Source organism: Neomonachus schauinslandi, chromosome 8 (assembly GCF_002201575.2).
Source record: "Neomonachus schauinslandi chromosome 8, ASM220157v2, whole genome shotgun sequence".
NCBI classification, from domain to species: domain Eukaryota; kingdom Metazoa; phylum Chordata; class Mammalia; order Carnivora; family Phocidae; genus Neomonachus; species Neomonachus schauinslandi.
The window spans coordinates 125,294,087-125,313,952 of NC_058410.1; the positions used below are offsets into that span (position 1 = coordinate 125,294,087).

At 45.8% G+C, this 19,866-nt stretch overlaps 1 protein-coding gene across 1 annotated transcript in view; it reads right to left on the bottom strand.

Moving 5' to 3' along the window:
• The window catches only part of F13A1 (coagulation factor XIII A chain), a 168,556-nt gene that overhangs the window by 20,232 nt on the left and 128,458 nt on the right, over positions 1 to 19,866 (bottom strand). Inside the window, exons 11-13 of the mRNA XM_021696917.1 lie at positions 15,515 to 15,668; positions 7,742 to 8,029; positions 2,391 to 2,551 (exon numbers count right to left, since the gene is read on the bottom strand). Of these exons, the coding sequence (XP_021552592.1) occupies positions 2,391 to 2,551; positions 7,742 to 8,029; positions 15,515 to 15,668 (603 nt within the window). The remainder of the gene's footprint in view (positions 1 to 2,390; positions 2,552 to 7,741; positions 8,030 to 15,514; positions 15,669 to 19,866) is intronic.

The window sequence follows — 19,866 nt, forward strand, 5'->3', positions numbered from 1 at the left end:
CCTCCCTCCATCCCTCCCCTCCCCTCCACTTCCTTCCTCTCCTCTCTTCTCCTCTCCTCTCCCCTTCCTCCTCTCCTCTCCTCCACCATCTTCCCTCTTCTCTCCTCTCCTCTCCTCTCCCCTATTCCTCCCTCCCCTCTTTTTCTCTGTGTCCTCTTTCTCTCTCTCTCAGTCACTCTCAGGACAGTCATATCTCCTGTAGGCCAAGCAGCATCCCAGGTCCCTGGCCCAGGAGCCAGAGTTTCTGGAACCAGAGCCCCTCACAGCTCGGTGACATCTGGGTGGCTTTTACGGTGTGAGGTTCTTTACCCAGGAGCACCTCTTCCCTTGCTTGGATTTAGTTCATCCCTGGGATTGGCATGGTTAATGAGGTTAGTGGTTTAGGGGTAGCTGAGGTGAGGATGCTCCTGACTCCTTTCCTGAACAAACAGCACTGGACAGAAGCCAGGATTTCCATCTCACTCAGGCTGGAGCCCTGGTCAAATGGGCCTACCTCTAAATAAGTTTCTTCCAAGAACAGCATCTCCCATACCTTTACAGAAATAAAAACTAAGAAAAAAAAACAAAACAAAACCTGTAACTCTTTTAAAGGACACTTGCCCTTCCCCAGGTCACTCAACTTGTGGCAGAGGGCATTTCCATTCTGCCCCAGGGGAATTTCACTGCTCTTTAAGTAAACCCAGAAGACAACCAACAAATAATGCTTCACATTAATAATGTCTAAAAGATGAAAGGTATTAGTTTCCTTTATACGTCCGGTTTATTGTCAGTGGTGCAATTAAATTCTATCTTAGGCTGTGGCTGGAGCATCCCACAGCTTGGAGGGGCTCTCTCCTGAGCCCTTCACAGGGACAGGGCGTCGGTTCCTAATGAAGGCAGGCCCCACCTCCGGTGGGACAGGTCTCCCAGGGAGCACCTGCCATTGGGGGGGGACCCTGGTTCTGGTACCAGCACCTTATGCTAGTGAATGCACGTTTTCACAGCACTGATGGCCCCTCTGGAGGAGCTTCATGCCACCCTCCATTTGCAGTTGTTTCCTGTTCTGCCTGCAGACCCTGCACGACCTCACTGTTCGATTATCTTCTAAGGCCTCTTGTGTGGATGGCGCTGTGAGAGGCTGTGGGCGCGGCCTGAGGGGGAAGGCCTCAGGATGACTTAAGCCTTTCTCAGAATGAAGGACCTGGGCTCTCTGTCTCGATGGGCACGACCTGTGTGTGTTTGGGTGAGCCTCTCCCTGGGGTGACTCATAACATGGCCGTCCTCAAGTGCCATGTGCACAGTGCTAGACCCATTGGCAGCTGCCTTGCTGAGTGCTCCACGACAGTCATTAGCTTTACAAATGATTCACAGCAAACGGTTCATAAGACCCAGGGCTTACAGTACCCCCGATCCCTGCCACCTCTGGGGGCATTTAAAATATGCGCAACTTGGTAAACTTTGATGATCATCTTAGAAGAATGAAGCTTAAGATCTGTGCTAATGCTTTTAATCACTTTTGGAAAAAAAGACCTCCAGCAACTTGAGAAGGCCTCTAATACCTGGGTAAGGCTGACATAAGGTTATCATACCCCAAGGACATGGACGGAGGCCTGGGTTTCTGCTCACAGGACAGGAAGGTGTCTCAGGATGTGGCTACAGATGCTGCCAGTGCTCCCGAAAAGAGGGAGCAAACAGGTTGCCATATTTGTCTTCCATTTCCATCCATCCTCTGCCCTCCTCTGCCAAGTTTCTTTGAACCATTTGGGCAGAGATTTCTGGTGGTAAATGGAGAGACAAATAAAAACTACTAGCCAAACGCGCAAAATAACCCTATGGTGATAGAAGTCAGAAAGGTGGTTATCTTTGTGATGGGGGAAGGGATTATTGACTGGAAAAGGCATGAGGGAGCTTTCTGGAGTGTTTGGACTCCTCTATGTCTTCATCTGGCTGGTGGTTGCAAGGCGTCTATGTATATACAAACTCACTGTCACTAAGCTGACATCTCAGTGAGTGTATCCTACTGTATACAGTTAGATCTCAATGTCCTGAATGCAGGCGGGAGATGATCCCAGTGGTTTCCATTTCATGCCATGCCTGACCCACTTTACTCTGGAGACACTGAAATTCTATCTGTGTCCATTACACATCTTTATCTTCCTCCACAAGTATGTTTATACCCACAGGTTTTACTTATATCTGCAGCCACATCTATATATTTAAATCTGGAGAGGAGGGAAAAGTGTTATATATGTGTGTGTCTATATATAGGGCAGTTTACTTCTCTCAAAGAACAGGAGGATCTTAGCTCCCCCCTACTTTTTTTGTTGAGCAGGACACACACACACTAAGTATGCCTGGGTGCCTAATCAATAACCTTGCCCTTCTCCCTTGTCTGAGATGGTAAAACTGACCTTGATGGTGAGCTGGGGGATGGTCAGCATGGTGGACTTCTGCTTGGCCAGAACATCCTTGGTCTCGTTGACACGCGCTGTGACAAAGAAGTGCAGGTATGCTTGTTCCAGCAGCTGGCCCATGTACTCGCCCGCTCTGATCGGCACCTCCTCTCTCTTGACTGGCAGGAGGAGAAACAAACATACAGAACATCAGGACCTGAGTTAGACCTGCTTGACTTTGCCCACGTGCTCCATCTCCTTCCCCATCGGGGTTCAAGGGAGCAAAAGGACCTCAGCATCCACCAGAAGCACAGCCAAGGTGAAGGATGAAGACTCAATCAAGGACAAAGTCTCGTGCTTCTTGGATAAAACAAGAATGTGCTAGAAATTTAATATTCAGGGAAGCCTTACTAGAGAAAATGTGTCATTTTTTTCTAAACAGTGCTTTTGCTGTTGTAAAAATGCAAAGCCATGACAGGGATGTTGAAGATCAAGGACCAAGGGGTTTTAACTGTGGCTGTTTTGAGTTGACCGTGGACAATCCCAAGATGACAGAAACCCAAGGCCACCAGTCCATGTACCGTCCCCTCGTGCAACAAGAAACATCTCTCCCAGGCCATAGGCCACCCTTGAGCAAAACTGTCAACTACCTAAACCTTATCCTTATAGCACTTCACATTTTCTTTCCAGCTTTTTCTGTACCAATCTTACATGACTTTTCAATATAAGAGAAAGAAGCCTTTGAAACCAGTTTTTATCCTAGGCATTCAGGTCTCTCCCACCCCGTTCCTATTTGCAATGTAAAGGACCTCTGTGCTGAATGCCTGGTTCCTCAAGTCACTGATGTTAGCTTTTAGGTGTTGAGGACAGGCCAGTGAGGCTGGGGAGTGGTCCAGGCTCCCCTCCATTCACCATCTGGGCTGAGGGCAGAAATGCTATCTTGTGGCTCTGAATGTAACAGTGAGGTCCTGTTCGGCTGCACTGCCTGCTTTCTCTATCACTCTCATTTCTCACTGCTCAGGATTCAAGAGAGCAAAGAGGCCGAGCCCGGGCCATGGTGTAGCACCTGCTCACCTGCTCAGAGCCAGGTGCTAGCGCTGCATTGACAGCTGGCCCAGTGGGGAAATGGGTGGCAATGCCTCCATCCCCATGCCCAGAACACAGGCTCTGCAAATGGTCACAGAATGGAACATCTCCACCACTGCTTCCTTGCCCAATGTCTGCCTTTTGCCAAAGATTCCTCGTCCCTGTGGAAGTTATTGAAAGGAATGATTCCCAGGGTCCATTGTTTTACGTGCAGGTGCAGGGGATAGTCAGTCCCCAGTGAACAGCAGTCCTGAAATGAGGACGGGATACTGTGTAGGGCAAGCCAGGGCACAGGGAAGGCTCCCTGACTTGTCGGCCCACAGGCGAGGATGCATCAGGCCATGCTCATCACCTTCACAGATAAATAGGCGCTGTGACCTCCTCTAGCCCTCTGACTGAGGAGTTCTTAATCCCCGTGGGGACATTAAAAACCCGCCCTGTTGAATTAAGACCAATTAAATCACAGACCAATTAAATCAGAGTTTTGGAGGCTGGGGCCCAGGCATTATTTTACAGGTTTCGTGGCTGATTTTAATGTGCAGCTGGGGTTTGCGGGGGGGTACTGCTCCAACAACCAGGACGATCCCCACAGGATCAGCTCTGTAGAAGCGTTGGTTCATGTGGAAGGTATGGCCCTTCCAGTCCAGGAGCTTGCTGCTTGGAGTGTGGCCTGCAGACCATCAGCTGTGAGCTCATAAGAGATGCAGGTTCTCTGAACCCCCCCACCCCTAACCCCACCCCAACTCTCTGAATTACGATCTGCTTTTGAATAAGATGCCCACATGATGCATATTCAACTTTGAGAAGCTCCCAGAGTTAGGAGGACCTTGGCTTGAACTTGGCCCTTGAATTCTGCTTTTTTAATGACCCTTTCATATTGCCTTCTTTGGGCCTGAGCCTGGACCCTACTTCCTCCATGACTCCCCTAGAAATTAATTGTCCAGACAGATAAGACTCCATCCCTTGACTGGATACAACCTCAGATGAGCACAAGGGGCCTGTTTTTCATGCTCCCAGCTCTGGATGGATGGAGTGGCAAATGGTATGCCTTGAAGAACATATGTTTTGTCTCTAGCTGCCTCCAGCAATACTAAAAAATGAGATCTCCTCTGGTTATTACTGGGGGGGGTGGGCTCTGTTTGACCACTGGATTCCTTGAGGTTGGCGAGATATTTCTGACTTTTTTCTACCAATCTTAACGAAGACTTTTGCTACCTTTATAATGTTGGCACCAGGACATTATTCTCTTGGGTAGAACATTCTCTAAATCATAGCCCTAAGGAAACTGGGCTGTGCTTCCAAGCCCAAGAGAACAGTGCTCCTGAAATAGTATGTTATGTAAGTGCTGTGTTTTGCCACTGCACAAGAAATTGTTCTAGATAAAGTTTATTAAACGTGGCAAGAGAAAGAAGAATAGGTTTTCATTCTATGAGTGGTGGAGCTGGGCTCCTGCCAATATCATTTACTGTGTCTGGGGAAAGCCGAGGGAGACACAGACAGGAGCTGCCTCATCTCTTTTTCCAAAAAGCAAAGAAAACTAAATATAGTCAAGTGGAAATGATAACACCTTTGAAGGTACTGGAAGGTTTAAGTTATTCAAATCTTCCAAGCTGATTCTAGCCCACACATTCTCTTTAATCATCAATCTGGGAAGTATGCCTCCCATTCTACTTGGAAAACTTTCTTTGCAACCGAGTCTCCTAGGAGTGTACTCTGACCTGCTTGATCAAGGTCTAGAATCAGGTGGCTTTTTGCAACACGTTGCAATTTATTTTATTATTATTATTATTATTTGCCATTTATTTTAGATTGCAGTTTGCAACCTATTGCATACAGTTAATTCCACCTGGTCGCTGTCCCTAGATCAGTGACCAAGAGGGTTAATGTATCATGCCATTCCAGCCCTATCAACTCATAGAAGCTCATTTTCTTATTGGATTAGGGAGAAAAGGGGAAGGAGATGGGATTCTTGTGAGGTGGGAAAGGATGGTGTATAGTTAAACCTAAGTTAGATCAGGCCTCATTTCTGCTCAAAATCCTCTAATGGCTCCTCCGGCTCAGCTCACTTAGAATCAAAGCCGAAGTCCTTACAAGGGCCCACAGTTCTTTATGTGGTCTACACCATCACTCTCCCTTGCCACCTTTGCTCCCAACTCTGGTTTCCTTGCTACTCATTGAACATATCAAACATGCTCTGGCCTCAGGGCCTTTGCATTTACAGTTTCTTCTGGCTGCAAAGCTTGCTCCTTTCCTTCTGTCAGGTTCCTATTAAATGTCATCCCATTAGAGAGGTTTTCCCTGATCATCCCACCCCACCAACATTCCCTTCTTCCCTTACCCTGTTTTATATTTTCTTGTTATGTGTGTAACTATCCAATATGGTACTTTGTTTATTGTCCAGCCCCCACCTCTTAAGACCACAAACCCCATGAGGGTTGGCACTTCTGTTGTGTTCATTGCTGTGTCTCTAGGACAAAACAACATCTAGACATTAAGCATGAAATAAAGGTTTGGGGAACGAATCTACAACCCTGTGGCGTGGATGGTATTGTTCCCATGCACGGAAGAGCTCAGATTACTTAAGTAACTTGCCTAGGGACACACAGCCAGTAGGTGACATAGTCACACCTAAAATCCCCATTTGTCTAATTCCAAGACTCAGTTTCTTTAAACTCCACTGTGTCTGCCTGTTGTCTTGAGTCCTTTATACTGACGAGTTTTGTCTTTAAGAATTACCTTTCCTACCTTGAGGGATAGGAAAATTGCTAGATCTCTCAGTTTCCAAAAAATATATACCATGGTGACTTCCTAATCGTTAGTCACATTACTATAGCTCCGGAAATTTGTTCCCCTAAGGTTGGGTAGGTTTGTTGGAATTAGGATTTTTAGGAATGTTCCCCATTTTTCTGGGAATATCTTTCTATAGCCTCACAAGGGTACTCACTGGGGCTTGGGACAGCCACTGAATCCAGAAAGCTTGAAAACGACTGGGATGTGTGGGTTGGTTATCCCTGGGGGCATATTAGTCTTGCTTGCCTTCACGTTGTAAAACTTATTATTTGTACACCTTTAATTTTCTTTGCCACATGTCAGGTCAACAGAAATCCAGTGCCCTGAAAGGTTTAGGTCCTTTTCAACCTGCTTTAACTCAACATGCTTGGCCTGGAGACCAGTTTCTCCCAGTTAACTCATTTTACCAGTTATGTGACTAACCTTTGTGCCCCCTAAATACTAGTACCTCAAGAAATGAGATTGGTCAAAACTGCAATTCCCAATGTAAGCTGAAGACTGTCGAGCCCAAGCCTGCTTAAAATATTCTGAATTTTTATAGTGAAGGAGATGCTTTGGAAGGGCATGTATTCGAGGGAGGCTGGGCAGGATCAAGGACGAGAAAGAGACCCCATGAGAGGTGGCAGAGAGAACAAAGCCCATCAGAAGCTCCTGGACAGCACATCCTGAGTCTCCAGTCTCCTCTCCCAAGGGTGGGCTCTCCCCTGTCCCACTATATCAGCAGATGAGTTTTCAGAAATGGCCCATATGCAGAGCTTAGATCTCTTACTTTCTAAATGGTAAAGCAAAACACATGACTTGGGGAGAGAGATAGGGAGTGGAGCGGGGGGTGCTGCTTTCTGATACAGGTGCTTCACAAACTTTCCTGGGCACTAAAATCCCCTTGGGATCTTGTTACAATGTAGATCCTGGTTCAACAGATCTGGGGTGGGACCTGACAGTCTGCATTTCTAACCAGCTCCCAGGGGATGCTGATGTTTCAGGTCCTCGGCCCACACTTTGAGTAGCAAGAAGTTACATTTAATTTTCATCACTCATGGGGCTTTAGGCTTTGAAAATTTCAGTGTTCACTTCTATGCATGAGAGGTGAAGCCGAAATCTGAGGCCCCTCTAGAAGAAGGAGATTCTCCTATGGGGTTCCTGTTTCTGAGCTCTGCGGCAAAACTTTAACTTTGACAGGAAGTTATTATTATTTTTTTTTAGATTCATTTATTTATTTGAGAGAATGAAAGAGGGAGGGAGCAGGGGGAAGGGGCAGAGGGAAAGGGAGAGAGAGAATCCTCAAGCAGACTCCCACTGAGCACAGAGCCGGAAGCGGGACTCTATCCCACAACCCTGAGATCATGAACTGAGCTGAAATCAAGAGTTGGACACTTAACCAACTGAACCACCCAGGTGCCCCTGACAGGAAGTTATTAATGAGTGACAGCACCAAGCCAGACAGGGAGGCAGAGAACAAGTCCCGGGGAGAAGAGCCCCCCTTGTTAGCTTACAAGACATGGGCTCCAGCATCACTTCAAACGTCTCCTTCTTGAATTCTGTCTTGGAGACCCCGGTGTAGAAGACAATATTGCCCGAGAGATAGGCTGAGAGGGTGTAACGGTCGGAGCTGTTGTTCTGGAAGGTGATAGTTAGCTTGAAGTCTCTTCCCAGCACGGCATTTTCCACTTCAAAATTCATGACCACGTCAGACCTGGGTTTAAGAAGGCCATCCGTGTTGAGGGGCTTTTTAGCCCCATACATCAGTGCAGTTTCCAGGGCCAGCCTCTCTTCTTCTTGGCCTAGGAGAGATGCAGAGATCATGACAGGGGAAAAGAAATGCAATGCATCAAAGAGAAATTAATAAACACGCTGTGCTCTGGGCACTGTGTGTTATACTGGTCTGGTTGCCTCTGTAAGCCACTCAACTGCTCTTCGAGACAGGCGTCATCATTATTCAGGTGTTACTAATTCTGCAAAATCAGGTTCCTGGAGAGCTATGACCTGCCTGGGCTGCCGAGTTAGTTGGCATCGCTGGGGCTTATCTGAAAGCGGGGTGCTAAGGGGTTGCTCTCAGGGCTGTTTCTCCAGGGCTGCTACTTCAGGGTTCTGCAGGCAGAGTTGGCCCAGTCCAACTCCTCTCAAATAGTGGTGCCAATTTGCTTCCCTCCCCTAATCCTAGCTAGAATTCAGGGGTCTCTAAGCAAAGATTTTGGCAATAGTTGCATCTTGCCATTCCACCCTGTGCTATACCAGTTTTCTCCTATTCACGGGTATTTCTGATGAGACCTGTCTTCCTCGTCTCTCTTTCCACGTGGGCCTGTCCCACTTTCTCCTGCTGAGCTGACTCCTGGGCAGCTGCCGTCCTGCCCTCTACTCCTTCCTCTCTTGCCATCGTCCCCCCTAATCCCCCCCCCGGCAGAGTGTAGAGATCACTTTTTCTGCAAATAGTGCACCGCCCCTATACTCAGACCTGGCAAGTCGTTAACAAGCCTTCTCTGCCAAAGGGCTCTAAGGCCAAGTTCCCTTGGGGAGCACTGGGTTGTCTGGGGCCTCCAGATGTTCATTGTCTTGATTCCAGCCTATCAGAGATTCTGAGCTTGAGCCCTACAGTAAGGAGACTTAGTTAATGTAAGACTTCCCAAACTCATCCGACGCCAACCACATTTTTTTTTGAGGGACATCTATTGGCATCTGGGGGTGCACTGAAGTTCTAATGCAGTTGGAGATGTGTGTGCTCTTTTTAGGAAAATGTCTTCTGTGGGATTTCCAGGATGGTGGTGGAGGAGATGAAGGTAGGGACAGGAGGAGAAGGTGTGAGCTCTGGAAGAATCAAACAAGAGCTTTGTGCAGTTGTGGAAGCAAGAAATACAGGTATAAGTCAGACCTCAGAGCTTGCTCCTCCTGGCTCCGAGCTGCGCTGACGTTCCTTACAGAGCCCCGGACAAAATGCTTGGCTTGAGGGGACAGGGCTTGAGGAGGTGTGGAGAGATAGTCTCTATTCTCTTTACCCCCTGAGTACCTTTGGGTACATCTTAGTGCATCGTTGAAGACACAGAGGCAAATTCTTTGACTTGTAAAAACCAGTCATGGGAATGGCTAGCAAAAAAGAATCACCTGGAAATAAAAGTGTGAGCTTTTAAATTCATTAATTTTAAGATACTGTCTTCTACTTTACTTAGCAATGGAATGCAATGCAGATGAAGAAGTCAATTAACAACAGTTACTGCCGAGAGCTAATTCTGTGACAGTTATTGTGGTGAAGTGCATACTGGGCATTGTCTCATTTACTCCTCAGAGAACCCTACAAGGCAGGCACTATTATAACTATCCATGTCCTTGTTTGTAAAAAAAAAAAGCAGGGGGGCACCTACATCACGGGGTTGTTAGGAGGTTTGGGGGCATGCACAAGAACTGGCAGCTACTAGGACTTTGCAAAGACCAAAAATGCCAGTAGGTGTTGCAAACAAATGTGCATGTGCGTGTGTGTTAACAAGTTCTCTGATTGCCAAGATGGCAAGAACGTGCCAGGAACAATTGGTCTAGGACAAGCATTGGCTAGAGCACGTGTTTACAGATCAATAGGAGGGAGACATTATCTCCCTACAAAGGGAAGGAGGGGCTATGACAAGGAAAGTTCAGTAAAATATTTCTGCAGAAAGCACCTGGCCAACAGCTCCTTGGGAGAGCATTATTGATGATCACTTTGGATGGGCACCAGATATGCATTTAGACAAAATAGGAGAGGGGAACACCAGCAGCAGGGACCTACCTGTCAGAGAGGTGCCATCTGGGGAAAGAGAGGCTGAGCTGGCCCAGATGAGGGGAAGGGACAATGGAAGGCTTGTGGCGAGCCACGGGAGACTTTATATGGCATCATAGATGGAGGAGCCTCTGGGTCCCCTCTGGGGATCAGCCTGTCCCGGGAGCCGGAGTGGCCAGGCAGTCATTCCAGAAGAGGAGGCAGGGACGTCAGGTTTCCCCAGAGCTAGGAGAATTGCCGTCTCTCTGCAGCTGTGCTTTATGCTCTGACATCTTACATAATTCAGGGCCATGAATTTAGTGCTGTGGGAGAATGATCTAAAGCCAGATTATATTTTCTGAGATTCTTCTGTGGCCTCCAGGAGCAAGGTCAAAAGCATCTTTCCGTTAACTCGGATGTAATGAAAGTGCGCTTTTATGTTTGTTAAGCTTCTTCTCATTGTTCAGGTGTTAGCTCAAATGTCCCCTTCTCAGAGAGCACCCCCTTCCATCACCCTGTGTAATGTGTCTCCAAGCCCAGTCCTCTCATCTCTCACTAACACCTGGTTTTCTGTCCTTTGCCCAGGACTTAACACTACATAACATTATTTTCCCCGCTAGAACGCATCTCCATGTTCCCAAGACCTACGACCCGGCCTGGCAAAGAGGCTTTGAAGGATCAAGGTTTGGAAAAGCACTTTGCTTTCATCCAGAGACAAAACTTTCATCTTTTAACAGACACTAAATAGTCCAGTTTGGGATATGTGATGTGCATTTAAATGCACCTGTGAAAGGGCCACCGGCATTACCATTCATCTGACGATTTGCTGCTACTTGAGCTACTATGACGTCCAGGCACCATGCTAGGCTCAGATGAGAAGCACAGCCCTTCCCTCATGGGTCTCAGGGACAAGTGCAGAGGGATTGCTATATGTGTGCCCTCCACAGACGCTGGGTCAGACGTTCCCATGTGGGGCAGGGCACAGGAGGAGAGACTCAACACCACCTGGGGGCAGGGAAGACTTCTTGGAGAGGTTTTACTCTCCGCAGTGAGAGCAAAGCATGAAGAAAGTGGCAGCCTGGCTCTCTGGAAGGCTGTCAGCAGCTCTCCCGGCTGCTGCTTGGGATGTCTGTGGGTGTGGTCAGGAGGTGCAGTGAGGGGGCCCAGAAGGCAAATAGCAGAGGCTTGGTGAGCTCTGACTGAAATGCCCTTCGAAGCAACAGAGGAGAGCAAGAGCTTTTAAGCAGTGTCATAACAGGCTCAAATTTATATTTTAAACATGTCACTTTGGCAGCAATGCATGGGTTAGACAAAGGGAAAGAGAGGGTGTGGCAGGAAGGTGGAATTGGGAAATAACAGCAGGTAGCCAGGAGAAAAATACTCATACCCTGACTAATAGTAGTAGTATTGTAGTAAGAATTGAATTACTAGCAGGAGCAGAAACTAACTTTATTGGACATTTATTCTGTATCAGGCACTATGCTAAGGGCTTTCCACACCTGATACCCCTGAATTCTCAGAGTGGCCATAGTATAGAGATAGAGGAGAGGAGATGAATTGGAACTATTTCTAAGGGGACATTTAGAGGGTTTGCTGCATGATTGGTTCTCGAGTTGCTAAATCTGGGGGGACTGTGGTTCTCTTCACTGGGGTCTGGAGTGGGGGAAACAGATCCAGGGAAGAGAAGGAGTGAGAGAAGGTGGCATTCCGGAAGGGTCGGTTTCAGGTTTCTTGGGAGACTTAGGGGAATGTGGAGCTGAACAGATAAGTTGGGCCACAGACACCAACTGGGGGGGTGATCAGTAGATATGTGACTATAATGCCAGCCACAGAGAAAGAACATAAAGTGGGTAGGAATGAAGCCTGAGGACTGAGCCTAGAATAAGTACCATTCAGAGGTGAGGGAAAAAAAGAGGAGCTTAGAGTTGCAGAAGGAGATAGCAAAAAGGGTCAAGTAGGTTGGGATAGAACCAGGAGAAGTGGTGTCATAGGAACAAAGAGGAGAGAGAATGTCAAGATTTGGGGCTGAGCAGTAGCAACAGAAGGCACGGGAAGCTCAGGCAAGCTGAGATCTGCGAACATTCATTCCACGTGGCAATCCGTTGGTCCTGGCAGCCTTGAGATGAGGAGCTTCAAGGGGCGCCTGGGTGGCTCAGTCATTAAGCGTCTGCCTTCGGCTCAGGTTATGATCCCGGAGCCCCGGGATGGAGTCCCCCAACAGGCTCCCTGCTCAGCGGGGAGTCTGCCTCTCCCTCTGCTCTTCACCCTGCTTCTGCTCTCTCTCAAATAATAAAACTAAATAAAATCTTCCAAAAAAAAAAATGAAGAGGAGCTTCAAGGATTTGTGGCTGGTAGCAGAACTCAGGGGATGGTAGGTGAGAAAGGAAACGAAAAGGCATGCAATGGCACGCCAAGGACAGGCAGTTCTTTCCAGATGCCTGCCATGGAGGCCAGCGGGAAGAAAGAACGGGGCATGTTTGGTGGGGAATATATTGCTGAAAAAAAAGTTGCGTGATTTTTTTTTAAACACAGGTGACACTGGATCCTCCTTAAATGCGAATGGGAAGGAGCTAATCCGGAAGGAGATACGGAAATACAAGTGGCAGAGGGAATGATTGATGGAACAAAGAGGAAATGGGATCCAGACATCATCATAAAAGAAGACAGATGGCCGCAGAAGTTTTAAGAATTCTGGTTTTCAAAATTTTATAGTTTCCTAATCTTACATATTTGAAAAAAAAAGGTATAAAATTAATATTAAGCTTTAGTTCATCCTCCACGTGAAAAATGATCTTTCTACAATTTAGTTAATTAAAATAGTTAATTCCTGAATCTGGTAATAATTTCTTCTCTATGTTTTTATTCATCTCTACATTTTAGTGCCCACATTCAGCATTTATGGATAGAGCAATTATATGAGAGATTCAATAATGAGAAGCAGAGTGACAAATGTATGACCACGATACGAGCAGCCTCTCCTAGGGGCCTGTGGCGACATCTGTAATCACTCAGTCAGTCCTGCCAGATTCAGGCACAGTGTCTGCATCCTTCTGTAAATAGCACCCCACTCAGCCATTCCTAAAGTCAGAATTTAAAATGCAGCTGCCATTCTTGGTTAAGAGGCTAATTAACCTCCTGGGATCAAACTCCAGCCCAGAAGCCAGATGGGGTGTCTCATAACTATGCTGACTTAGGGGTTCTTCTGCTTGGACCAGACCCCCATATGGTCCACCTCCCTGAGCCTTGCTTTCTTGCCAAACTCTGGAAGCCTGAACCTCCAGCTATCTTCCTTATCCAGAGTGGGCACATTTTATTTCTTTTAATCTGGTGTCCACCCCTGGTCAAGCCCCAACTCCTCTTCCATTGGACTGGCTTTTGGTCCTTCCTCTTTTGACATCTGACCCTGATTTGGCCTTCACTGCCACCTCCACGGATGACAGCTAATGACAATGGCGTTCTGCTGTGTGGTTTAGAAGAGACAGCTGGTTGTCTGGATGGCTCCCTGTAGGATTACCGCTTCTTCTCTACACTGTCTGTTCAAGACTTCTTCCACACCAGGAGTTTATCCACAATCCCTGGTGGGCTGCCTTTTCCTGGAGAAGTCTCTCCTCATGCTTCACCTGGCCAATACCTGTTTCTCTTTCTGTCTCAGTGAGCCCACCACTAATGTCCTTCAGGATCCCAAGTCTGATTTGGAACTCCCTTCTCTGTGCCCTGTTCTGGGCACCTGCTGCACAGCATGGTGAGGGCTTGCTTCCTGCTCATCTCTCCAGCTAGATGGGAAGGCAGGACTGTGCATCTCATCCCTACACAACAGTGCTGGGAATATGGTGGGTGGTTAAGATCAAGTTGTTGAATGGATGAATGATAGATGAGTGAATGTTGCAGCTAGTTTCTTTCTCTTTTTTCTTTTTAAAGATTTTATTTATTCATTTGTCAGAGAGAGAGAGAGAGAGAGCACAAACAGAGGGAGTGCCAGGCAGAGGGAGAAGCAGGCTCCCCACAGAGCAGGGAGCCTGATCCCATGACTCTGGGATCGTGACCTGAGCTGAAGGCAGACGCTTAACTGACTGAGCCACCCCGGCATCCCTCTTTCTCTTTTCCTAGGGACTTTTATTTTTCCTTTCCGAACCTTTTTGTCCATAACTCTATAACAAGAGGGCATTACTTGTTTGTTTTGTTTTATTGTACTTATGGTTTTTTAAACTCTCATTTCAGGAAAAAGCCAAAAAGAAAAAAAACACACATTTGTATCTATGTTGTACAATGGATGATAACCAATAGAAGAAAAGAATGAACCATTTCAGAAATATAGCAAAAATTCACTAGTTCAGGTGACAAAAATCCTGAATTTCTAATACAATGTGTGAGAATTCTCAATTCAGCAAACTTTCTCTTTATAGTGCAAATTGCTTTTTTAAATAAGAGCAGAGAGACTATCTAAAATATTTAAAATGAATTCTGCATTCCTTAGCACTTCAGGAGTACTGATGAATATTTAGGTATATGCTAATTACTTGTCATTTCTCTCCATTCACTAAAATAAATGCCTACTCCTAAGAACCTCTACTGGTGAATCATTTGTAAAATATACTCCACATTCCCCATCAAGAAACCCAAGCTCCTCTACCTCCTATCTACTACTGACCTTGGCCAGCTTTGTCTCTAGCCATTGGCACTCTGAGCTTGATGTTTTTAGGACCCTAAACACACCGACTAACTCACATCTCCAGGATGCCTTTGTTCATGTTCCCACTGCCTGGAAGCCCCTGTCTAGATTTATTTAACTGTGGTCTGTGACTTCTCTTACCCTGCTCTGCTTTTTCTGAATCTCCTGGCTGGACTGTGTGTCTTTCTTCTTTGTTCCCCACACCCTCTGCATGATGATCCTATCATTTTTCCAGGAACAGAAACTGAATCCTGCTCACCGTGGGGATCCCCAGCACCAAACACCATTCTAGACATAGAGTAGGCACCCAGTACTGACCAAAATGGGCTTGAACTCAACAGCTCCATTTGAAACTGTCTACACAATAAACATTATTAACATTAATATTATTTTATAATTGAAATGGGCCTTTGACCTAATTGTCCTGAATTAGTGAGATCACACTATTTTGTTAATATTGTATTATCTATTTCAAGGGACTTCCGTGATAATTCAATGGAACGATGTATATGCAGATAGTTTGTAAAGTACTAAACAACTGTGAATGGCTGTTTAAATTTCTATTATTAAACTAAAATTACATTAGTTATACAGTGTTTTCTATTATTGAAAGTTAAGATTCTTCCGTGTTTTTGTGAGCAAGAACTATATTGTGTTAAAAGAGACATGACTTTAAACCAAATTGTCTTCACAAGCAATGTGAAGGGGAATTCTGCTCAAAGCAAATAAAGAAAACTACAAGGAGAAATTGTGGGTGTGAGGTGTCTCCCTCATGAGGGTTTATGGTGTATTCTCCAGAACACATTTCATAGTGACAGCAGGTAAGTATTAAACAAACTTGGGCAAAGAAATCTTCATTCAGTGGCAGTAAGTTACCTTCTTGGAATTTGTAGGTATCAGTAATATCCTTTATGCCATCTCCTCCAACTTCTTTGGTTACCATCAATTTCCCAATGTGGTTGGTATCAACGGTTTCAACCACATGAGTGCCATCTTTCTTGGCTGTAATGTAAACGAGATCACTGTTGACCTAAAAACAGGAGAAGGGAGCGTTAGCTACCATCTGAAGTCCTTGTCATCAGAATCTCTCTCAGTGGTGTAAGCCATCCTGGATCCCTAGAGAGGACATGTTCCTTTCTTCAACAACATTGGATTCATTGGGCTGAACTTGTCTTAAAATGAATCTGAAGGATAATCTAGCTTATTTTAGTTATCAGGTGTTATAAATGAAGAGTATTTGGACTATTGATTGTTTAAACATCAACCACTTCTTTCTCTCCTTTTTCTTGCTGGTGAATTCCACCTCCTCAGAAAGAGCCCAAACCATCACACCTGTTACTCACTTTCCCAGACTGCTTTTAATCCAGCAGTGGCTGTGTGACCTACTTCTGGGAAGAAGAAGAAGTCTGCTGGGTGGCTTCTGGGTAGGATTCTTCTCTGTTATAAAAGGAGAGAGTTTGCCCTTCCCTTTCTCCTTTTCAATGTTTTCACATTAAGTGAGGTGATGTTTGGAGCTTTTGTAGCCTTCCTGGGACAGTGAAGAGAAACACTGCCAACAATACAAAGATGGCCAAGTAGAGAGACAAGAAGCACGTGCGGACTTAACAATGTTGTTAAATGGCTGAGTCAACCGTGGGACCGCCTACTTTAGGATTATCTACATGAGAAAAATTATAGGTAAACTCTTCATGTTTAAGTCATTTTAATTCTGTTACTTGCAGTCAAAAGCATTTTAACTGAAAAATGATATTAGGCTATCAGGAAAAATTCAGGCAATTTTGTGGTGGTTCAGCAATGGAACCATGCTATTTGTGGTATTTGGAGACAGCATCTTGGGGCCATGCCGGCTGACCCCAAGCTCTTCTGACATTCTGCCTTAACAGTCTACTTTCTAGAGACAATGTCTAAATCTGTGCCTGAGGGCTGAGCCCCCTAGAGTCTCTTGTTATATTCTTTATAACCACTTTTTTAGGATCCCATTTATTAGCATGGGAGCAGGTAGAAACATGAACTACAGTGTATTATCAGGAGCTCCAGCTGAAAACAGTCTCTGAGGTGTTCATGAAATATTTTCCAAGCCACACATCCCTACTCTTTCAAATAGGGTGACAATAGTGTCTTCCTCACAGTGGTTGGAAAATTAACTGAAATAGATGTCTGTAAATTACTTATCATAGTGCCTGGCATAGATCAAATGCTCTATAAATAATAATATCATAAATTAATAGTATTGCTGAGATGCTGTAGTGCTATAGTCCTAGAGATGGACAAAATGCATTTAGTCACTGTTCTTGTAGGATTTACACTCTAGTAAGGGAGATTCTGTGCATTAGAATCACCTGGGGAACTTAAAAAAAAAAATAGATGCCCAGTTGAGGAGGTCTTGGGTGGGGCACTAAGTCTATTATTTTTAAAAGAAGTTCTCAATTAATTCTATTGGACACCCAGACCTGAGACCCTGGCAATACAGTACAATAAGTCCCCAGGGTGGGGGGATGCTTAAGATACCACCAGAGCACCTGGGGCAGTGGGGCAGGGCAGGGTGGGGAGGGGCGGGAAGGTGACTAGGAAGTAACAGCCAAGTTGAAAACCGGAAAATGCATAGGAGTTAGCGAACTAAAGGATCTCATGTTAAGTGCTCTTACTAACCAACCAACCAACCAACCAGCCAACAAAAGCTCACAAAAGAACACAAGGAAATTTCTGGAGGCCATGGCCATGTGTACTTCCTTCATTGTGGGGAAGATGTCACAGGTGTATGCATATGTACAAACTCATCAAGATGTATCTATTAAATGTGTGCAATATTTTACGTTAATCATACCCCAATAAAGCTAAAAAGAATAAAGCATAAAAAAAAAAAATGGAGAGAGGAAGGCTGTGACAGGCAGAGGGACTGCCACAACCACAGGTCGGAGAGGGTGGGTCAGAGACACACTGGATTAGCAAGAACCTCGGGTTCTGATCTTGAATGTGTACTTTTGGAAAGCTACCTTATCCTCTCTGAACTTCAGTTCCTGTTTCTAGAAAATGAAAATAGTTATACTTCTTCTGCCAATTTCATAGTAACGCTTTAATGAGACAGCACCAAGCAAAATAGGATCTATGTGAGCATGACTTGTAAACTTTAAAACTGAGTAAAAATGTAATGGTTTTTATTAGGTAATGGGGGAACTTGATGATAAAGCCCTAACTTTCAAAGTTGAGGTTAAAAAAAGCAACTTTTCTTTACTTTCTCACAAAATGTTCTGAATTTACATGGACTCTGACCTCTACTAAGGTGAAAGCAAGTAGTTGACATTCATTGAAGGGCCACAAGGTTTCAGGGACACTTACAAATTATTTAATCTAAACCTCACAACAACAACCACCTGTGAGGTATGTATTATTATCCCTATTTTATAGATGAGGGTGCCAAGTGGGTTAAGAAGGGTCAGCAAAGTGTTTGTGGTCACATAGCTGGGAGCTGCTGGAGACTGAAACCCTGGGCTGGCCCATCGCCCATTCCCTGACCTTCACCCTGGGCTGACCCATTCCCTGACCCTCACAGTGCATTGCCTCTCCCATACAGCCCTACCGGACCACCAGCGCCGCCATGAGGTGGTAAGATGGTTTCATGCTTGGGGTGCAAGTGGTTCCATGCATGGGCCTCAGATATCTGAGGGGTGATAAATGGTGACCTCATTCTTTAGCAGAATAATCACGGCTTTGTGGCACTAGCCATAGGATGTGCAAGACCAAAATATGAATTTAGGAATTAGGATAGGCCATGACAGGGCAGACACCAGGGATATTTGTCATTTTGGGGAGAAAAAAAAAAGTTAAGGAAACTTTAAAAGAGCTTCCTGAGACTTTTGGCTTTCCCTCTGGAGAAGGCCATGCGAGCACAAACAGCCTCCTCCTCTTGCAAATTAGAGCAACAATGCTGATAAATATCTTCTTAATAACAGCCCTTACAACAGTTTACAGTTTTCCAGGGAGACAAGGCTAAATATGAAAAGTGGCTAAATCGTCTCCCCTTGAGCATAGAGCTTAGGAAATTTATGTGGGCTCAAATCTCAGGCCAGCCCAGCAGCACTGTCCCTTGTGGAGAGAGGAGAGGAGAAACCCACATATGAAATGGCTATTGCATATGTATGTTGTGGGGGTGTGGAGAGAAAGTATTCTTTCCAATCGACATTAGCAAGCCTTCTTTTCGGTTTCAGCCACCAGTGCAATGGTCCCCCATCTTGGCTGCGTATGAGCCACTGAGGGCTTAAAAGAGTAATGGTGACAGGCCCCCACCCAAGGCCAACTGCATGTCTGTGGTAGACATTTGTAAGTGCAGGTGGTGCTGGAAAGAATATTGGATCTGTACTGTGTGACTTTGGGCAAGTTACTCACTGTCTCTCAGCTTGGGTTTAATAATGCCATTCTTGCCGGGCAGAAACCTAGATCAGTACTGCTGGAGAAAGCCCTATGTTGAAGGCTAATTTCTTTTGAATGAAAAGGAGTCTTAGTGGCCATCTGGTCCTACCCTACACTTGAGGGGACTGTGGTCACATAGAACCTGGGCATCCCAACATGAAATCTGGTGCTCGTTTCAGCACACCACAACTTTGCCCCTTTATCAGACACAGGCACTTCTACTCAGCCTCTGCTGAGGTGCTTGCTGAGCCCTGGGGCTCAGCAAAGGTGGGCTGGGGCTGCAAGCTAAGGGTCCCCCTCTCAACAAAGTTCTGCACGTGCCCCTGGAATGTAAGCATATGTCCACTGCTGGCAGAAGCTATGCTCTTTACCACTAAGGATGGAAACTCTTTTTTCAGGATCCAGGAAGATTTGCTTTGTTCATTTGTTCCTAACTAGAGATAACTACAAAACAGGCTGTGCGGAGAAAGTGGTGCTCCTCTGAGAGCGCACGGAGGCAGTGCATGAACCTTCTGGTACAACTGCCATCCTTCTACTCTGTGCTTGCCAGGCCCCTGTGTGTGCTGTCTGCTGCTCTGTCCCTGTGCCTCGTCTCCCACCAGGACTGCCAGCACCTGAGGGCACCATCTGGATCCTATCTCTCTGAGACTCAGTTCTTAGCAGGGTACTCTGCCTCCACTTCTGTTTGCTTGCTTGCTTCATTCATCCATCCATCCTCGTTCATTCAACAAGTATTTATTCATGACTACTTTGTGCCAGAACTTGTTTTCAGTGATGAGGATACATTCATGGAGCTCATATTCTAGAAAGGAGAGAAATAA